Below are 20,198 nucleotides of genomic sequence, written 5' to 3' on the forward strand. Positions count from 1 at the left end.
AAGATTTCTTGGGCCCATCACGGTAGCCTAGTGGCTACTTGCATGCATACAGATCCCATATGGGCACTGGTTCATATCCCAGCTGCTCCACTTCCCATCCAACTCCCTGCTTATGGCTTGGAAAAGCAGCAGGATGGCCCAAAGCCTTGGAACATGGAGTTCTTTTCATTTATTAATGTGGTTTGTTCTAGTCCATACATTCCAGAAATAAATCCATAGAACACTTTGAATGTACTGCTGGATCACATGCTAAAATGTTGGGTAGTTTTTGTACCAATCCTCGGGGATGGCACCTTTACTCCAAAGAGTGCATGCAGAGGTGTTTTCTTGTCCTCAACACTGAAAGAGATTTAGGAGGGTGATTGTACATTTATAATTGTTTGGTCACAATCTGATCTGGGCTTCTCTGTAAAGGTTTTAATGCTCAGAAAAGGTTTAACATGTTCAAAGGTGAAGAAACCACTGGTCACTGTTCTAGTTTGTTAGAGTTCTTTTGTGTTCAGTTCAGTGTTCAGGGGGCTCCCCTTGCCCTACTCAGACATTGAAAACCAAAAGCCACTTTAGTAAGTGATCTCTGCAAGCTCTTGCTTGAAATACTGGCTTTAGGGCCCAGTGCTGTGGCCTAGTGGCTAAAGTCCTCACCTTGAACTCGCCGGGATCCCATATGGGTGCTGGTTCTAATCCCGGCAGCTCCACTTCCCATCCAGCTCCCTGCTTGAGGCCTGGGAAAGCAGTAGAGGATGGTCCAAAGCCTTGGGACCCTGCACCCACGTGGGAGACCCAGAAAGAGTCTCCTGGTCCCCAGCTTTGGATCGGCACAGCACTGGCCGTTGCAGTCACTTGGGGAGTGAATCATCACACGGAAGGTCTTCCTCTCTGTCTCTCCTCCTCTCTGTATATCTGACTTTGTAATAAAAACAAATCTTTAAAAAAATATATTGGCTTGAAACATGACATTCAGTTGTCTGTATGGGGCTGACTTGAGCCTGCTCAGGGTTTTTGCTGTGTACTTTTTCACTCCCCACCTCCTCCAGCCCACAGCAAAATTCATGTTAATGCTACACCCATTGGTTAGCCAGTTTATTTTTATTATGCAAATGTTTTACAACATACAGAATCATTGCTTCTTATCCATCATCCAGTTTTGGGAATGTTACATCTAGAATTTCCAGAAAGAACAATCTGCCATCCTAATATCTTTGTTTTTCTGCTGTTAATAGATATCTTTAAAGATGCATCACATGATCTTCATAGCATAGCAGTCCCAATATACTGGTTAAGGCATCTAGTGCCTATTTATGTTACATTCATTTGTTACAACCTAGTGTAAACAATGCTTTCAATTTCCTATAAACAGACCTATTTATAAAATACAATCCTAAAAGAACTGCTCTATCAAAAGGTATGCGTTTGCCATTAACACATTAAAGTTTCTCCAACATTTTACCAATTTACTATACAACTTTTCAACTCTGAATTAGTAATTCTGAACACACATTAGACTTTAGACACCTAATAATTAAACAAAGATTTAGAAAGCCTACTAGATAACATTTTACCTGTTAGGCTAATATCACTTTTCAATAAAACATCATTAATAAAACTTATTAGGTTTCCCTTGCAGTCTTGCCATCTTTTTTTCCGTTTCTCTCCTTAATTTGCTTGCTTTGTATCGTTCAGCCATTGACACTAGCTCTTCTGGTATATTCTAAAATAAAAATGTGTTATTAGGATGGAGTCCTATTTCCAGAACATGTTAAAATCCCTCCCATTCACTCAGAATATGCACATTGCACAGTATCCTTCCATTAGAATGAAATGTCTGAGCATGCAGGCTCTACAACTAAATGGATCTCAAAAGACCCCAAGTCAGGTTACCCCTTTGCTTGCATAGGCCTTCTACTGCTTCCCAGTACCCTACACTAACTTCTCATAATATTTCCGACATATTCTTACCTTGGGCTTGCTTACCTATTACCCTGGCTTCATTTGTTACACTTGCACCCATTTTTTTTTATTCTCAGAGCTTCCACTGCACGCCCATGTTAGAATAGATTCCTCAATCATATGGTGGCATAGTTCCTTGTCTATGCCATAGTTTGCCACAGTTTGTTTTATCATAACCCTCATACCATATTTTAAATCTTCTCAGACATTTCTTCCTTGCACTAATACCTTTTATAATATACTGCTGAAAAACTGTACATGTGATAAAGAGGTAGATTTCTAATGAATTGCAGACTCACCTGATTTGCTCTTTCCAGAATATTGATTAATTCTGAAGCAATTCTCCAATCATTTCTAGTGATCAGAGTTATTGATACACCAGATTTTCTTCAGGATGGGGTGGAGAGGGAAAAATCATGTTAGTTGATTTATAATATGTATTCATGATTCAGCTAAGACTAAATAATAATAATAAAAAAAAGGGATCCCAACTTTCTCACTAGCTGACATACAGACACAAAATGGCAATTTGTAACCCAGACTGTCATCCTTCAAATCAGAAGGGACTAGTTCCAGGGAAGTCCCCTCGAAATACCAAGGCCCTCAGATGCCCGAGTCCTTTTATCGGTATAGATAACTGCCTGTTATTTGCAGTTGCTGAACAGCATAAGCAGATGTCATGCTGTTTTCTAGTCATACTAATAGGAGAAATCCACACAAACTACATATAAACAATGAGAATTCAGAAACCAGGCCATTTCCAGGGTAGAACACGCTTACTTACCCAGCTCTCCCAGTGCGTCCTACTCTGTGGACATATTCTTCAATATTTCGTGGAAAATCATAATTATAGACGTGTGTTATGTCATGAACATCCAATCCACGAGATGCCAAGTCTGTAGCAATTAATATTCTCACTTTACCTAATGAGGAGCAAAGTAAAATTAATTATTCTGACATAAGCTGAACTAAGACACCAAGAGAGTAGTTACCATTTTTATCCAATCAGGGAAACCACTATTGCTAATTTTAAAATGTTTCACTTAGAGCTATTTAACAACTGAGACGTTTAAAAACAAGTTAAAGTGGTTTCTGAACCATGTCACAAAGTTTTTTGAATTAAACTGATATAACCTCATTTACAAATTATATCGATAGTCAAATACTTGCATTTGTCTTTTAGGAATTTGGCTACCTGATCCTTCAGTTATACGCACCATGGAAAAGACGCCACTGCGCAGCCAAGCCTGGTTCCCAACATACCTGTTTTGAAGTTGTCCAGGGCTTTCTCCCGATCACGTTGTTCTCTGTTGCCATGCAGAGATTCTACTGAAATGTGCCGGAGAACCAGGTCACTTGACAAATGATCAGCCCTGAGGCAAAGAATGTTGTCAGTGATGTTATGTACATGTATGTATCCTTGTTTGTTCTTAATAGTAACCATGATAGCAGAATTTATTTAAGAGAAATAATGGAGCCAGCACACCTGACAGTCCAGGTGATTGTTCTAAGACTATCAATCCAGTGTTTTTTTTTTTTTTTCAGCAAAAATCTGAATATCAGATAAGTCACCCTTTTGTGAAATGAGTACATAATTCGATTATAATCAAAGTTCAAACTACTTAAACTACTTACACAGATTTTCTGCTGACAAAAACTATCACTTTGTCTTTAGGTGACATGTTTTCTAGGAATTTCTGTATATGCATTCGTTTCTCTTCTTCTGTAGTGATGATTATATTTTGCTTTACTGTACTTACAGCCTAAAAAAAAGATGATTGAAAGTAACACACAATTCCAAATAATCTTTGCAGAATTTCTAACAGAGGCCATCATCACAACAAAATTGATTATTTCTGCTGAAGGTTTGTAGCTCACCCTTTCACTTTACTTAGTCATACAGAATAATCTGACAATATCTAAATACTTGACAATAACTAATTCTCATTGCAGCGATATAATCATGGGTTGAAACTAAATAGCAATGAGACCATTCTTTGACTCAAAACCTTGTCTTTCTTGATAAGATTTTGATAAACAGAGAAATCATTTATATTATTTTTCACAATTTTGAATGAAATACTAAATTTAAACAAAGGTATAAAATTATTGATTAAAAGAGAAGCTAGTTTCACAATGGAGGAATCTGATATTTGAATCCAATAGCTTACCCTATCTTCCTAACCTCAGATAGGAAACATGATCAGACAGTTGGTGGTACTACAAGTTATGAAACTTAGAAGTCAAATAACAGCACTGGTTAGGTTGAAAGGAATCTTTTATACATACATGGAAATTTAGATAATCACCTGAATCTGGGATTTGCTCTAAAACTGCGGGCTAAGAAGAGTGAGCATGCTAAAATTAGCTATGTTCTTAAATTTCCCTAACATTGCAAATTTAAAATTTAATATAGCTTCTAACAGATTCTTTGTAATTTGTAGATCCCTAACATTTTAATAGAAAAAGATGCTTACGACCAGATCCAACGTTCCAACATATACAATCATTGGTTCTTTTAAGTATGATTGTGCAAGTCGACGAACACCATATGGCCAGGTGGCACTGTAAATAAAAATGCAACATTAAAAACTTTTCATATACCAAACATTACTAAATTTCCTTAAGTATACTATCATTTTGCTCATGAGAAAAATACAAAACCACAAAAATCCTATAACCACAGTGTCATAAGGCAAAACAAAGTGTGCATTTTGCCAGTTACTAGTGTATCTTTTCTAAAGGATTTTATATATAGGTATACACATCTAATACATATACATATAATATAGAATATATACACATTTCCTCTATATATGTTTCCTATTTTTTGTCTTCACGGTAATTTAATATATTTAATTTTCACTAAAACGCAGATTTTTTGCTTTAGCATGTTACTCAATTATATGACTTTATATTATACAAAATTCTTTATGCCTTTTTCTTTTTCTCTGGATTTAAACTTCTCAATTTTATCTTGGGCAAAAATACATTCTGTATCCAAAACTAATTTCTAATGTTAGAACATTCTAGACATATGGTTTTGTTCTATAGAAATCTATAATCTATAATCTATACAGTAGTCAGTCATATCACTTTCAAGTCATTTTTCAAACCTCGGAGAATAACCTAACATAGATAAGTTGGAGAATAACCATAACATATTTTACATGTAGTAATTAGGCATACCTACCTCGTCATAATTGTTTGCCTATCGGGGCGTACATCTAACAAAATCTTCATTATCTGGGGTTCAAACCCCATGTCTAACATCTTATCAGCTTCATCCAACACCTGCAATAATTATGAATTGTCACTGGGTTATATTTGGGAAATATCTTAACACCCACCTCTCCTATAACTAAGTCAACTACTATTTTAATTTCTCCACATAGGTAAAAATAACAAACCTATCCATAGTTACAAGGAACACTGGTTTATTTTAGTTGACTTTTCAATTGCCTATTTCAGGAAAATTTACATATATAAAATACCCATGCCCAGTGTGATAGCCTAGCAGCTGAAGTCCTCGCCTTGTATGCACCAGGATCCCATACAGGTGCCGGTTCTAATTCCATTAGTCCCGCTTCCCATCCAGCTCCCTGCTTGTGGCTTGGGAAAGCAGTTGAGGACGGCCCAAAGTGTCCTCGACCCTGCACTCATGTGGGAGACCAGGAAGAGGCTCTGGATTGACTCAGCTCCAGCCATTGTGGCCACTCGGGGAGTGAACCATCCGATGGAAGATCTTCCTCTCTCCTCTCTGTATATCTGCCTTTCCAATAAAAATAGAATAAATCTAAAAAACCCAATGATTTAAGTTTTTTTGCACTTAAGCATTTTCTAATCTTTATTCTAACATGCTAAAGGAAGTAACTACAGAAGATATAATAAATCTTCACTTTCCACAGCCCAAGAAATCTCTCAGTGGGAGAATAAAATGGGATTAGGTGGGTAGATAGTTTAAACATTCCTCTCTCCAACCTCTCCCACTCCTGAATATAACCCACTTGTTCTGTGATCTCATCTTTGTAATAAGTTTAGAATGGAAAACTTTTAAAAGGGCTCATTTTCCTCCCAGCATTTCAACCCCCTACTCCATAATTACCAAGTAAGTTATACTCTTCAAGTTGATGAAGTTATTCATTTGCAGATCATTCAGTCTTCCGGGTGTTGCAATAATGATATCTACACCCTTTGAAATATCTTCTATCTGTGCATCTCTATCGCCGCCACCATAAACACACACACTTTAAGAGAAAATTCAGAGGTTAAGGCTAAATTTATTACATCAAAACTCCATCTCAATTTTCCTAAGCACTAATTCTATAATGATTCCAGTGTTATTTGTCCTTTTCTGAGAAGTGCCCACATCTAACACCCCATACGTTCTATCAAGACCCGTGGTTTTTTTTTTTGCACCTTGCTTCTTTTCCTTGTGGTTTACTGAATCAAGAATGGGATCAATATGTATTTATCTTGAGCCATTCTGTTTCTGTATAAAACAATGATTATATAAACAAGTCACTTAAAAATGTGTGTGGGATGCCATTTGACATCCCATATGGGCACTGGTCTGTGTTCTGACTGCTCAATTTCAATTCAAACCCAGCTCTCTGTTAGTGAGCCATGAAAAATGGCCCAAGTGCCTGGGCCTGTGTCTACCACATGGTAGACTCAGCTGAAGCTCGGGGCTCCTGGCTTCTGCCTGGCCTAGACCCAACCCTTGAGGCCACTTGAGCAATAACACAGCTCTCTGTTTAATGTCCAAAGAAATGACTTACCTTTTCAGATTTTTGTATGAATACTTCGAGCACTCTGCTTGAACCTGAAGTGCTAATTCGCGAGTGGGTGTAAGAACTAACATCCCAGGTCTTGGTCTCTTTTCGCTATGGCAGAGAGAAAAATTAGTATTAAATTATCTGTTTTATTCAATGCTAATAACTTGTCTGACTTAAGCATGTTTGTGAAGTGTATGAGTAAAATTCCCAACCACATGATAGACTGGCTTACTAATGGGTAGAAATGCCAAAATGTCTCCCTATTCAGTAAATTATTTAAATTGACAAAGTTTAGTTTCTAAATTCTCTACAAAAATTAAGTTGAAAATGAATGTGGAAATACAGAAAAGCTACACTAAATACATTTAAGGTACCGTGCATTTTGTCACTGATTAGAACTACATTAAACATGATCATTTAAACAAGCACTCTCTAATGTTTCTTCTAAACTTGGTAGTAGACACTGCTTATTTTGTAACACATTTTTTAATTGGCACCATTTAGTATTATCTTATCAGCAACACCACAGAAAAGTTAAATTACCAAACTACCAAAAGAGAACTCAGGCATAGGAATTCTTACACTGGCTGGCAATCTAGGTGAATAAATCCAGGCATTAAATATGACAAGGTCTTCCCAGTTCCTGTCTGGGCCACTCCAATGACATCAATTCCTTGGAGGACGATAGGCCACACCTGCGCCTGAAACAGGAAGAACATTTAAGTTGGCTTCTCTTTCTGTCTATCCTCTCAGCACTGAACAGTTTAAGTGTGGGCAGAGGCAGGAGGTGCTGGTGAAGTGCTCAGAAGAGTTGCTTCTGCTGACTTGGCTGTTTATTGTTAGAAGAGAATGGGGGTGGAGACATTCAATAAAAACATAAATAAATAAGAAAGCATACCTGAATTGGTGTTGGCTTTATAAATCCTGTGTTTGTGATATTTTTCATCACTTCAGGATAAGCTTCAAAAGCGTCTTCAAACGAACAGGTAGGATTTGGTATAGGACGCTTTTCACCTTCTTTCAGGTCATCACACATTACGTTAAAATTTTCTTTCCTTTATAGAAAAGCAGAACCAGATTGAGTGGTTTTGGGTACTTCACTCAGAAAGGTACCCAATCAGGTCAGATCATGCACGGAAAATCAAATCCCATCTGGTTACAATCAGATAAAATTACATGAAAATCCATGAAAGCTGGGATGTACTGTGTGGAAGCAACTCATCTCCCTGATCCAAGAAGAGTTGGACAGGAAATACGTGAATGAGCCAATAAGTTTGGTACATGAAATATGAAAGCCAAACTAAGAAAATTCCTGCCTCAACACTGATCATCAGATTTGGCAAAACTAGAGAATACAGCGTTCCATGCATTTCCTTAATCCTCAACCAGCAACTGATGCAAGAACACGTCTTTTTGGACAGGATCTGCTAGTTGCCTAAGGTCTGAGCCATATGTCATTCTATCTTAGATGCATAGTGCTTAACAACAGAACAAAAATAGAACCTTCATAACAAGTGGAGCTGAAGCATCTACAAGCTAGTACAGATATCAGATAATTTTCAACTACTGGAGAAATAACAGTGAGAAATGTCAGAATAACAGTGGCAGCTTTTACAGCAGTGTATAGTAAGTGTATACAGTCATTAACAAGTATCATATTGTGTCTCAAGGTTATATCCTATACTTTTATCAATAGCAGACTGTATGGGTTTCCCATTAGCACAAATCCCATGGTTACTGGGTTCCAGTTTTATTATAATCCTGTAGGAACACTAACACAGATGTGGTTCCCCACTGACAAACACTGACCAACAATACATGACTGTATTCAGTTTATATTTATCTGCTGTAATTAAATGTATTTGTAATAATTATCTTAAAAATACATTTACTGATGCAATAAAAATGGCCCACCTCCATTTGTCTATTTGCTCTTCCGTCATTGATTTTGTATTCTCAGATTCTACATAAAAGTCTTTCTTAATTGGAAGTAAATCTGGGACAAAGGTAAAAAAAAAAAACCAGAATTTACATTAATGTTTGTGAAAAGCTGTCCATACGAAACTCAAAAAAGAAATATTTACTCTTTCCATAACTGTAGACAGTTTTATCATTTGCCACCAAAGCTTATGTCAACCTAAAAATTTTAGTTTTGTCTTTCGTAACTGACAAATCTACTTTTAAAAACAGCAGAACATTTACCTTTTCTTGGAATGTCCATCCCATTAAGAAACTGGACTTCAAGCCTTACTCTACTATCTAAAACCAGCTTTCCAATCTTCATTCTCTTCCCTATCTCCAGTCCAGGTTTTCCATCCCATACTGCCAAGATTGCTCTATGAATTTATGTATAGATGCTGACCAGTTGTGGCATTAACAACCATCCCATTTTCAGCCATACGGTTGGGAGGCTGGTATGGCTTTTCCCCTTATTTTTCCCCTTCCCAGTTACAGGAGGAAGAAAATTCGGAAACAAGGGTCTAACCCACTTTCCCCTAACACTTGACCCTTCCTACCCTGATCAACTATGTAAACATCAAAACTTCTAAAAATTAAAAAGTTTTTTAAAATTTCAGCCACAATGTATCAATGCCTTAGTTTTTAAATGGTCTATAGAAGTTGCTCTATCTTTACTTCAGCCTGATAGCTAAGATTAGTCTAATCTGCTATGAAAAATTGTCCTTCATGACATGTGACAAATTTTATTTAAAATTCAAACTCATACACAAAGAATGAGTATGTTTCTTATGATTCAAGGTCCTGCTTTGCTCTGCTTGGCTAGAATCTTCTGGGGCCAACTCTGGTTCAAGCACAGCAGCAGTGCAAAGTCATCAGTTCTATGTGTATACCCTCCAGGCTCCCCCACTCCTGGTTTCCTACTTAACTTTTAGATTCATTTATTTAGTTGAACGTGAGAGAGTAGGAAAGGGAGAGACAGAGATCCTTCCTACACTGATTCACTTGCATACCCGGGATTCCACATGGGCGCCAGGTCTAATCTCGGAGGCCTTACTTCCCACCCAGCTCCCTGCTTGTGACCTGGGAAAGCAATCAAGTACGACCCAAGGCCTTGGGACCCTGCACCCGCGTGGGAGACCCAAAGAAGCTCCTGGCTCCTGGTTTCGGATCGGCTCAGCTCTGGCCATTACGGCCACTTGGGGAGTGAATCATTGGATGGAAGGATCTTCCCCTCTGTCTCTCCTCCTCTCTGTATATCTGACTTTGCAATAAAAATAAATAAAATCTAAAAAAAAAAGTAAAAAAAAAATCTTAAAAAATTCAGTTGCTATATATATAAAAAAATACAGTTAAAAGAAACACATGCAAATCTTAGCATACAACACTGACCTTCCCACTTTTTTTTCTCCCATCTCACAGCCTCCTCTCGAATTTGATCCCAGTCTATTAACGGTCGAGCTTTAACACCGTTGGCATCTGTGTTTACCTCTTTTTCAGAGGGTTGGAAGGCCACAATATCTGTTTATAAAGTATTTTCACCAAATAATTTACACAGTAAATTGCCACTATAAAAATTCAAAAACTATTTTCTAATAGAATGCTTAAAATATAAATTTTTCTATTTTCTTATTACAGTACTATGCCAGTCTTGCTAATGGTTTCTGTTGCCGTTTAGCAACTTATAAACTCTTACATCTGTTGAAGAAGGAAAACACTGAGAACACTGCATGCTTCAGTATTGTCACACCCATTACATTATCTCCCATGTAAGCAAATGAAGACATGAATTCTTCATCTGAGTTAGGCTTCCTGTGTGAAACACCTAGAGGCAACCCAAGTTGCAAAAATCAAGTTTGTTCTTATTTTCATGCTAATTACTACTGCTCTATAATGGCTTTTTCTCTGGCCTAAACTGATATGGGGTCAAGGCACTGAGGAATTACCATTGTTAATCCATGATCCAGGAGTTCAGGACAAAACAACCACCTTAGCTAACCTGAGCACATTAAAAGCTTATTTCAATTTCATTTACCTGTGGATAATGAATAATTCTTATCCATATAATAATTATAATTTAAGGGAAAATGTATTGTGAGGTTAAGGAATAGAAATCACTGAGACTACAACTAAACCTTGGGATCAAGAAAGGGACAAGATACAATGGCTCAATCATACTGAAAAAAAAAAAAAAAACCCGGGTGGTCTTCAGTAGACAAAAAAGACGTACCGACATTGACGTTGCTGCGACTTCGATTGTAATTTTCTTGTTTCTTAACCAAGTTATCTATTACTGCTTTTGCTTTGGTCTGCATTGCTTTGTTTCCAAATATTTTTACCTCCGCGTCAGTATCTGTTTCTTCCTGAATAATCTAGATGGAAAGGGAAAGAGTTGAGTTTGAAGTGTGCTTGTCAACAACCACTCACCTCTATGAAACTAAAATTCTATCCAGGTCTCTCATAAGGAAATGAACCAGCTGATGGAAGAACTGCTCGTTAAAAAAAAAAAAAAGGCACAGATGACTTACTTTTATTTTGGTGTTTGTTGAACTTTGTATCTCTTGTATTTTTGACCCACCACGACCTGTTTTGCAAATTAAAACAATGAAATTAATAAAGAGTACTTTCCTCAAAAAACAATACCACCTTTATATTTTCCTCTAAACTAAGCAAAAAATGGCTCCCAAGGCACAGTAATCATTTTCTGTTCGGAAAAAACAAAGCACCAAGGTATGCGGTCCAGCCTTGCTGGAAGGTTTGAGGCTCCATTCCCAGAGAAGTGGGAACTAGTTCTCTAAGAGCCCACAGGAAAACTGAGTCCCAACAGTGGCCAAGGTTTTGGACAAATCCTTCAGCTCTTGAATAGGCATGTTTTCAGGTTACTATCCGGCGCAGTAGTCAAGTGGCTAAAGTTCTTGCCTTGCATGCGCTGGAATGTTTCTGTCTCTCCTTCTCTTGTAAATTTCCCTTTCCAATTGAAATAAATAAATCATTAAAGAAAATCAAGGGTTTACTAATTGTTTACATATTCTAACCCAGACTCCAGGTATCCCCATCATGAACAACTACCATATGATCCAGAGATGGAGATTGCAATCCCTGGGACCTCCAGGACTGAAGCCTCAGTTCACTCAGCACGAACCACTACTAGAGAGGCAGGAATCACTGAAGTGGCCACCCGAGGATACTTGGATGAACAAAATGGCAGACAGCACAGCAAGGGATTATGACACAGCACTTTAAAAGGGAATCCTATCACAGGATACAAAAGGGCTTATTTCTGGGCCTGTCACAGTAGGCCAAGTTGGCTGAAGTCCTCATCTCGCACACGCCAGGATCCCATATGTGTATCAGCTCCTGTGCCAGTGGCCCCACTTCCCTTCCAGCTCCCTGCCTGTGCCTTGGGAAAGCAGTGGAAGATGGTACAAAATCTTGGGACCCAGCACCTGCATAGAAGACCAAGGAAGCTCCTGGCTCCTGGCTTTGGATCAGCTCAACACTGGCCATTGTGGAAGATCTGTATAACTTTTCCGTATAACTGATCTCCAATTAAAAAAAAGGGGGAGGTGTTACCCCAGCTGGAGTTGGAGCAGTTAGAACTACCACCCACATGGGAGACCTGGAAGCTCCTGACTCCTAGAGCTAGACCAGCCTAGCTCTGTTGCAGTCACTTGAGGAATGAACCAGTGGATCCCTCTCTTAACTTTTCCTTTCAAGTAAGTAAAGGTGAATTCTTCACCTAGAATCTAAGATGACCAAAGAATGAAGACGGGTGGTTGCCAGTAAGAGAGGAAATGAAAAATAGGCAACTGAACAAGGAGTTTTAGTCTTGCAAAAATCTAAAGATCTGGGGGGGGGGGAACTCCAACATGGGCTCATCATTAATAGTATAATGAATACTTCATACTAAGTAGGAAAATGACCCATCGGATCCAGATCCAACCTGAGGGGTGCTTTGCAGCTTGTACCGCACAGGGGCTCCAGCTCAGGAAGTGTGGCTTTTTCTTGCAAATCTCGTAGTTTTCCCTAGAACCAAGCAGTAAATCTGGCCACTTTACCCACAGGCCTTCTCCTGTACTCCTCCAAAGCTGACATCACAAAATCTGTCTGTTTTCTCAGCACAAGCTTAAAAAGTAAAATTTTATCTCCCATACTCAGGGAGCTGTTATAAAACTGAGTCATTCAACAGTCCACAGCAATTATTCAAGTCATTGAAAGAGAATTCTCAAAAATACATTCTAAAAGGAATTTGAGACGCAACAAGTGCTTTAAAAATTGGGTTTGGCGTGATAGCCTAGAGGCTGAAAGTCCTTATATCGAATGTGCCAGGATCCCATATGGGTGCCGGTTCTAATCCTGGCAGCCCCACTTCCCATCCAGCTCCCTGCTTGTGGCCTGGGAAAGCAGCAGAGGATGGCCCAAGTCCTTGGGACCCTGAACCCGCGTGGGAGACCCGGAAGAAGCTCCTGGTTCCTGGCTTCTGATCGGCTCAGCTCCAGCCGCTGCGGCTCCTTTTATCTCTATATATATATCTGACTTTCCAATACAAATAAATCAATCTTAAAACCCGCAATCACTTCTCTGCCAGATAAAGAACATAAGCAAAGCTCTCTGGCTAGCCATATCACAACCTGTATGTTTTGACAGCTCTAAATTGTAATCGTCCCACATCCCAACACTGATTTTGGTTTTCATGCTGTCCAGGGCCTGGTGCGGTGGCCTAGCGGCTAAAGTCCTTGCCTTCAACGCCCCAGGATCCCATATGGGCACCGGTTCTAATCCTGGATGCTCCACTTCCCATCCAGCTCCCTGCATGTAGCCTGGGAAAGCAGTTGAGGACAGCCCAACGCCTTGGGACTCTGCACCCGTGTGGGAGACCTGGAAGAAGTTCCTGGCTCCTGGCTTCGGATCAGTACAGCACCGGCCGGCCACTTGGGGAGTGAATCATTGGACGGAAGATCTTCCTCTCTGCCTCTCCTCCTCTCTGTATATCTGACTTTACAATAAAAATAAAATAAATCTTAAAAAAAAAAGCATCCTTCAGCGACCCTCTTCAATCCCGATTTCTACCAACTGATCTCCTCCAAAAGGTCACCAATATAAAATCTCTTTTAAGTTGCATTATATAGCATGGTAGCACCTGAAAGTCTTAAGAGAATTCCGAGAGCGACAGCTAATTGGAGGCGAGCGGAGTGAGGAGGGGAGCGCCCATGCTCAGGCCTCTCGCCCGCCTCTCCACCCAACCTCCTCCCTCCCCAGACCCAGCCTGCCTCAACCATTCCCCCGTGCTCTTACCGATCACCACGCCGACAAATTCGCCCTTTAAGCTGAAACAAAGAGGGGTTTCCCTGCGACCAATGATCACGTCGCGTCCCCCGTCGTCCTCTCTCCATCCTCTTCCTCCGCTGCTCCCATTACCTCCCTGACTTCGCGCTGGTTCCTCCTTGGCCCTCCTCCCCGAAGCCCGCTGTGCAGCTGACCCTGCTCGGGTAGCAACCACCCGGGTAGAGGCGTTGGACCTAGCTTGTTGGGTAGCCATCCCTAAAAGATCCGGCGCTTCCGACGTCCTTCCGCTCTGCCTGGTACACCGCACTACCTCCCTGTGCCCGCCCTGCTCTCGCCATTGGCTGGCGAGCGCTCTGGGCAGGACCTCCCCCATCGGCCAATCCAATCCCCTCCGGCTCGTGCTAACAGGCTCAGGAAGAAACTGGCGCCAACAGTGTTGCTCTGCTGCGTGGGATTTGTCCCCAGCCCCCACGTGGCCCCCAGGCCCACTTAAACGCGCACCTCCGGGTCCCCACATCTCAGTGCGTCGCAGACCTCTCTATACATCCTTCAAAAAACCCAAGTCACTCACGAAGACACCCAACTCACACATTTAAAATGTTGAAACCAGAGGTCGAAGAAACAGTGTTTAACTTTGTACAGGGGCAACAATTAGATCTATTTAAGTCTACTTTAGGGTTTTACACCCTCAGTATCTACTAAGAAAATCCCTGGGTTGGGAAATATGGTTGGATCCTTCACAAACTATCACCTGTAATTGATGATGCAGTTTTAGAGCTAGGAAAAAAAAAAACTGAATAAACGCCGGAAGCCCTTCCCTCATTCCGGCCGTGCTTTGCGCCTGGACAAGGCAGGTGAGCATGCCCCTGCTTTAAGACAACTATCCACTGTCCAGCAACTGTAACAGAGCCACCAAATGTAAACAAATACAAGACATGATCCATCCCAGGGCAAATGGGTTAACACATATCCAATTGCGATCATCTCTGGAGAAATATGAACAAAAAAGTATTGGAGCACCTGGGAAATACGTAAAAGCATCACAGGACTGTTATCCATGTAATCCTCCGTCTCTAATCCTTCATCTGATAGGATTAGCCATTTCCGGTGAAACCTTTTGGATTAGATTTGCTATTATCCTATCAGGATCTTTTGTTGTAATTATCTGTTTGGTTTTGGTATTAGGGAAAGGTTGACTTCATAGAATATCCTCCAGAAAATGGAAAAGGAAAAAAAATGTGCAAAGTGAGACCAGATTCATCAGAGACTGAACAACATAAGATATGGACAATGATAAGGTAGTGACAATGGTGAGCCACACAGGTTCATCCTTTGTCATAAATGAACCCTCTGCCGAGGCTACATGTTAAGGAAATGCAGAGAAATCAATGCTAAAAACGTTCGGCTCAGTTTTTGCTGTGAGCCAAAGATTCCTCTAAAATAGGACCTTTTAAAAACTGTTTGACTGTCAAGCTTTCCATTTCTTGTTTCTTTTTAACCAGATCAGCTAATTCGTTGTGTATGTGGTGTTGATTTAAATTTCGTGAGCGATGAAATATTTAAAATAATTCCAGTTAATGCACCTTTTCGTGGTTTCAATTTCCCGGCAAAATGTATTTTCTCTCGATTTGTGACACCGAGACTTTTGCGATAAAACGCGGCAGAATTCTATCCTAGTTCCCTGCGTGGCGTAGGATTTAGAAGCGCCTTCACTGAAGGAAAGGAAAACCTTTAGGGCTCTAGGCCTCTGAATCCCATCTACCCCCTCCACCCACCTCCGGCAATGGAAAAGGATTAAAACAAGATTAAAAGTTCACGCCCGGTGTTAACCTCGGAGTCCCTCGGGTCTGTGCTCGGTTTTGACACTGGCTCGCACGGTTACTTCGGGCGTAACCAACGGGGTTGCCTGCGGGCGGTTCGCAGAGTCGCCCCACTTCCCGGGCGCCATTTCCCCTCCACCTGGTGAATATTCGAAGGCGAGCTCGGGCGTCTCTCTCACAGCCAGGCCGGTTTTTCGGATCCTCTCTGCCTCTCGGAGACCAGCCTGCTCCTCCGAGATGCTCCCCTCGCCCCGTCGGGCCGGCGCGGCCACCTCCCGCTGCGGCTGCTCGGCGCCTGGACGCGGGGCGAGCCTCGGCGCAGGACGTTGGCGGGTGGCGGTGGGGTGGAGTGCGCGACGGGAGGGTGCCCGAAGGGAGGAGGGCGTGTTGGGAGGGTGGCCTGCATGCAGCCCAGCGCAAGCCCTGGAGCCACGTCCCCACCAGGGGGACCGCGAACTGCGCGCGTCGCGTCTGGGGCGGCCAGAATTTCGGCAGACTTCAGTGTTACTTCCAGGAGAACCCTGATTTTTTAAAAGTACACGCCACAAGGCTTCACGTTGCAACCGGTCCGGGAGAATGGCACTCGCTTTTGCTGCGCACCTACAACCGTCCAGGCTCTCTCCCCCTTAGTTCCAGAAACCTTTTGTGAGGTGAAAGGAACTTTTCCAAAAAGAGGAGGATTTCAGTCTTTCAAAAAAAAAAAAAAAAAGTTATTCCTTGATTAGAGTAGCTATAAATAATATATGCTGCCTGCAAAGAGATTGTAGCCTTATTACTCCGAGCTGTTTTATAGGCAAATATCTGAGATTCTACTGTATATTGCTGTAGGATTTTATTTTTAAAATGTTTTAATTTTATTACTTAATGATACATTTCCATAGACTCTGGGATGTCTCTTTCCACTCTGCAAATCTTCCCCCACAATTGATTTCTACTATATTACAACAGTATAGCCCTTCATAAATAGGCCTAAATCCATCCTTCTGTTTAAGTGGGTCCTGACACTGTAGGTATGGAAATGCCAGAGTCCAGCATCCTTTTGTCAAGATATATTTAGGAACAACATCAACAATTATTGCAGTAGCCTAGTGGATAAAGTCATCCCCTTGCATCCACCAGGATCCCGTTTGGGCACCAGTTCTGTCCCAGCTGCCCCCACTTCCCATCCAGCTCCCTTCTTGTAGCCTGGAAAAGCAGTCGAGGACCCAGCCCAAAGCCATAGGACCCGGCACCTGCATTGGAGACCAGGAAAAAGCCCCTGCCTCCTGGCTTCAAATTGGAGTTGTCTCTTGGGGAGTGAATTGGCAGACACAAGATCTTTCTCTCTGTCTCTTCTCTCTGTAAATCTGCCTCTCCAATAAAAACATTTTTTAAAGATATATTTAACAGTTTTATTGGGAGTCCATATTAGGTTTTGTGAAATAAACATTTCCAGATGGCAAGCATTTAGCAAAGTGGTTGCTTACCTCCCACTCCAATGAGCGCTCAGCTCACTGAGCAGGTGCTGGCTCAAGCGTACCAGTGGCCCAATGTACCAGTGATAGCTGTAGTGAACATTTGGAGAGTTAGCCAACATGAAAGATATCTCTCCCACTCTCCCCCACATCTTTTCTATGATAGTAGAATTTTCAAATGTTTAACTAAGCAGGATCTCACGTAATTGGGTAATTTGGCGGCGGGGGGGGGGGGGGGAGACATCATTGTGGTCTTTATTAGGGAAAGTTAGTGTAAAAAATTCAAATTAGGGCCCGGTGGTGTGGCCTAGCAGCTAAAGTCCTCGCCTTGAAAGCCCCGGGATCCCATATGGGTGCCGGTTCTAATCCCGGCAGCTCCACTTCCCATCCAGCTCCCTGCTTGTGGCCTGGGAAAGCAGGTGAGGATGGCCCAATGCATTGGGACACTGCACCCGCGTGGGAGACCCGGAAGAAGTTCCAGGTTCCCGGCTTCGGATCGGCGTGTACCGGCCCGTTGCGGCTCACTTGGGGAGTGAAACATCGGACGGAAGATCTTCCTCTCTGTCTCTCCTCCTCTGTGTATATCTGGCTGTAATAAAATGAATAAATCTTAAAAAAATTCAAATTAATAAAATTTAAGACAGTAAAATTATATCTCTTAGCTCTAGTGATCACTGCTGCAATCACAAATAAGGTGAAGTCTAAATCACTGCGCAAGGCAGGGCACACAGAAGTGAGGGAGGGTGTCCTGGTTACAACATCTGCTTCCTTCTCCAGGGAAAAGCAGCTTTAAGAAAGTCCCACAGCAGAGTATGTCAGCGATGGTCTTAAGAGCCACGGCTGTTTTTCACAATGCACCTGTTTTACTGAGACACCTCCTTCCCCAAGGACTGGGTTCCAGGATGCCCAGGTCGTCCACTGAGGTCACCTTTGGTCCTTTGAAGCCAGGCAAACTGCTAGAACCTGTGATGCTCAGAGTCACTCTCTCCTGAACCGAAGTGGTTCAACTCTACCTCCACCACTAGGAAAATGGGCATCAGGTCACTAACTAGGTAGCATAATCTGTTGTTATAACAATGTTATAATATCAATATGAATAGGATTATTCATAAATATTTATGATTTGCTTTTGACTTCTCATTTGGAAGAACAAGACTAAGGATTTTGTTTTCCACTGAGAAGTTTTATTTGCGATTTTGTGACAACTGTATTGTTTTATGGTGGCAACCTTGGGAGCCATTATTTGGGTCTGTTTATCCTCAAAAAGCAATAGTCTATATGTTCTTCAGCACTGCTTTAATTAAATTTTTGTTGTCTTTCTGGAAATTTGTTATATAAGCACAGACACATGGACACTTAAACTCTAAATCAGCACACAGAGGTTTCTCTCTCTCTTTAAGATTTATTTATCAGAAAGGCAGAGTTGCACAGCTGTTAGGAAAGGGAAGGGGGGAGACTGATCTTCCATATACTGATTCACTCTCCAAATGACCACTACCGCAGGGACTGGGCTGAGCCGGCTCCATCCCAGTTTTCCATACAGGTGGCAGGGGGCCAAGGCAGGAGCACAGAGGTGTTCTTTGTGCAGCTGATTGCTAAGTACCTGCATTGCTTGAAACAATTAAGAGTTGTAAGGGTAGATAGAGCCTGGGGTGATATCCAAATCGTTAAGTCCTCATATTCGCCAATGTCCCCTATGGCTGCTCCACTTCCAACCCAGCTGCCTGCCTGTGGGCTGGGAAAAGCAGTAGAGGACAGCCCAAAGCCCTGGGACCCTGTAACGCAGTGGGAGACTTGGAAGAATCTCCTGGTTCCTAGCTTTGGATTGGCTCTTGCAGACACTTGGGAAAGAAACCCAAGTTGATGAGATATTTCTCTCTATATCGTGGTCTACCTGTATATCTGTTTTTTCAATAAAAATAATCCTTTTTTTAAAAGGTTGTAATGGCGGGTACTTTGATAATGTCATGGTAAGACAGAACTTAAAAATAAACTCAGTGCTTACTTTAAAAAACTTCAGGCATAGTTTTTTCATAAAACATGTAGTAAAGGCACTTTTTGGAGGTCTTTTGTATGTATATACTCACCCAATCTCTACAATTTTAGGATGGTGGTGCTGTTATTGTTAGCAACTTATAGATGAAAACTTTAGGGAAGGGGTAGGTAGGAATCTTGCTCAAGGTTGCACCAACTCAGTTGTGGTGGTAGGAACGTGAGAGTTGAGGGCAGAATCCAGAATTTAGAGCGTGGTTACAGATTACTAGTGACAATATAAAAGCATGAGTAGTTCATGGTATATAACGAAAATAATTATTGAGTTAGGAAAGACTATAAGCCAATAATTGTCTAAGCCCTTTCCGTGCATTGCTTGTTTTTTGTTTTTTTAAGATTCAAGTTTCCTGATCAGAGAATATCTCTTGGTGCTTAAGATTATCTATTTAATAAACATATGACCATATGACATTTATTCTTTTTTAAAGATTTATTTATTTTTATTGCAAACTCAGATATACAGAGAGGTAGAGAGACACAGAGGAAGATCTTCCAACTGTTGATTCACTCCCCATGTGACTGCAACAGCCAGAGCTGAGCTGATCCGAAGCCAGGAGCCAGGAGTCTCTTCTGGGTATCCCACATGAGTGCAAGGTCCCAAGGTTTTGAACAGTCCTAGACTGCTTTCCCAGGCCGCAAACAGGGAGGGAGCGGGATGGTAAGCAGGGCTGCAGGGATACAACTGGCACCCATATGGGATCCCAGTGTGTTCAAGGCAAGGACTTAAGCCACTGAGCTGTCACGCCCGACCCACATTACTTGTTAATTTTCCAAACCACCCTACAAGTATTGATAGTTTTTAATTGCACACATTTCACATATGAGGGAGTAAAGGAATAGATAAGCTGAGTTCAAAGTTACAAATGCAGTTGATGATAGTGCCAGAATTAAAATTCACATGACTT

The 20,198-nt window shown here is 41.3% G+C and overlaps 1 protein-coding gene across 2 annotated transcripts; it reads right to left on the minus strand.

The window, feature by feature from the left end:
- Nucleotides 1-1,046: 1,046 nt before the first annotated feature.
- DDX43 (DEAD-box helicase 43) lies at nt 1,047-15,930 on the minus strand. Of its 2 annotated transcripts, none has more exons than XM_058671718.1 (16): nt 15,798-15,930; nt 11,210-11,265; nt 10,912-11,053; nt 10,074-10,202; nt 8,640-8,721; nt 7,624-7,780; nt 7,308-7,426; nt 6,729-6,833; nt 6,053-6,194; nt 5,141-5,241; nt 4,425-4,512; nt 3,583-3,710; nt 3,211-3,320; nt 2,732-2,870; nt 2,247-2,334; nt 1,047-1,708 (listed from the first exon to the last, which is right to left on the minus strand). In XM_058671718.1, the coding sequence occupies exons 1-16, from the start codon at nt 15,913-15,915 to the stop codon at nt 1,595-1,597; spliced, it is 1,818 nt and encodes a 605-aa protein (XP_058527701.1). In that variant the 5' UTR covers nt 15,916-15,930; the 3' UTR covers nt 1,047-1,594. The 2 variants fall into 2 exon arrangements, with proteins under 2 accessions (XP_058527701.1, XP_004580611.3); XM_004580554.3 differs by lacking the exon at nt 15,798-15,930 and adding an exon at nt 13,977-14,275.
- Between the last annotated feature and the right edge of the window lie 4,268 nt (nt 15,931-20,198).

Source organism: Ochotona princeps, chromosome 1 (genome assembly GCF_030435755.1).
Source record: "Ochotona princeps isolate mOchPri1 chromosome 1, mOchPri1.hap1, whole genome shotgun sequence".
NCBI lineage: Eukaryota > Metazoa > Chordata > Mammalia > Lagomorpha > Ochotonidae > Ochotona > Ochotona princeps.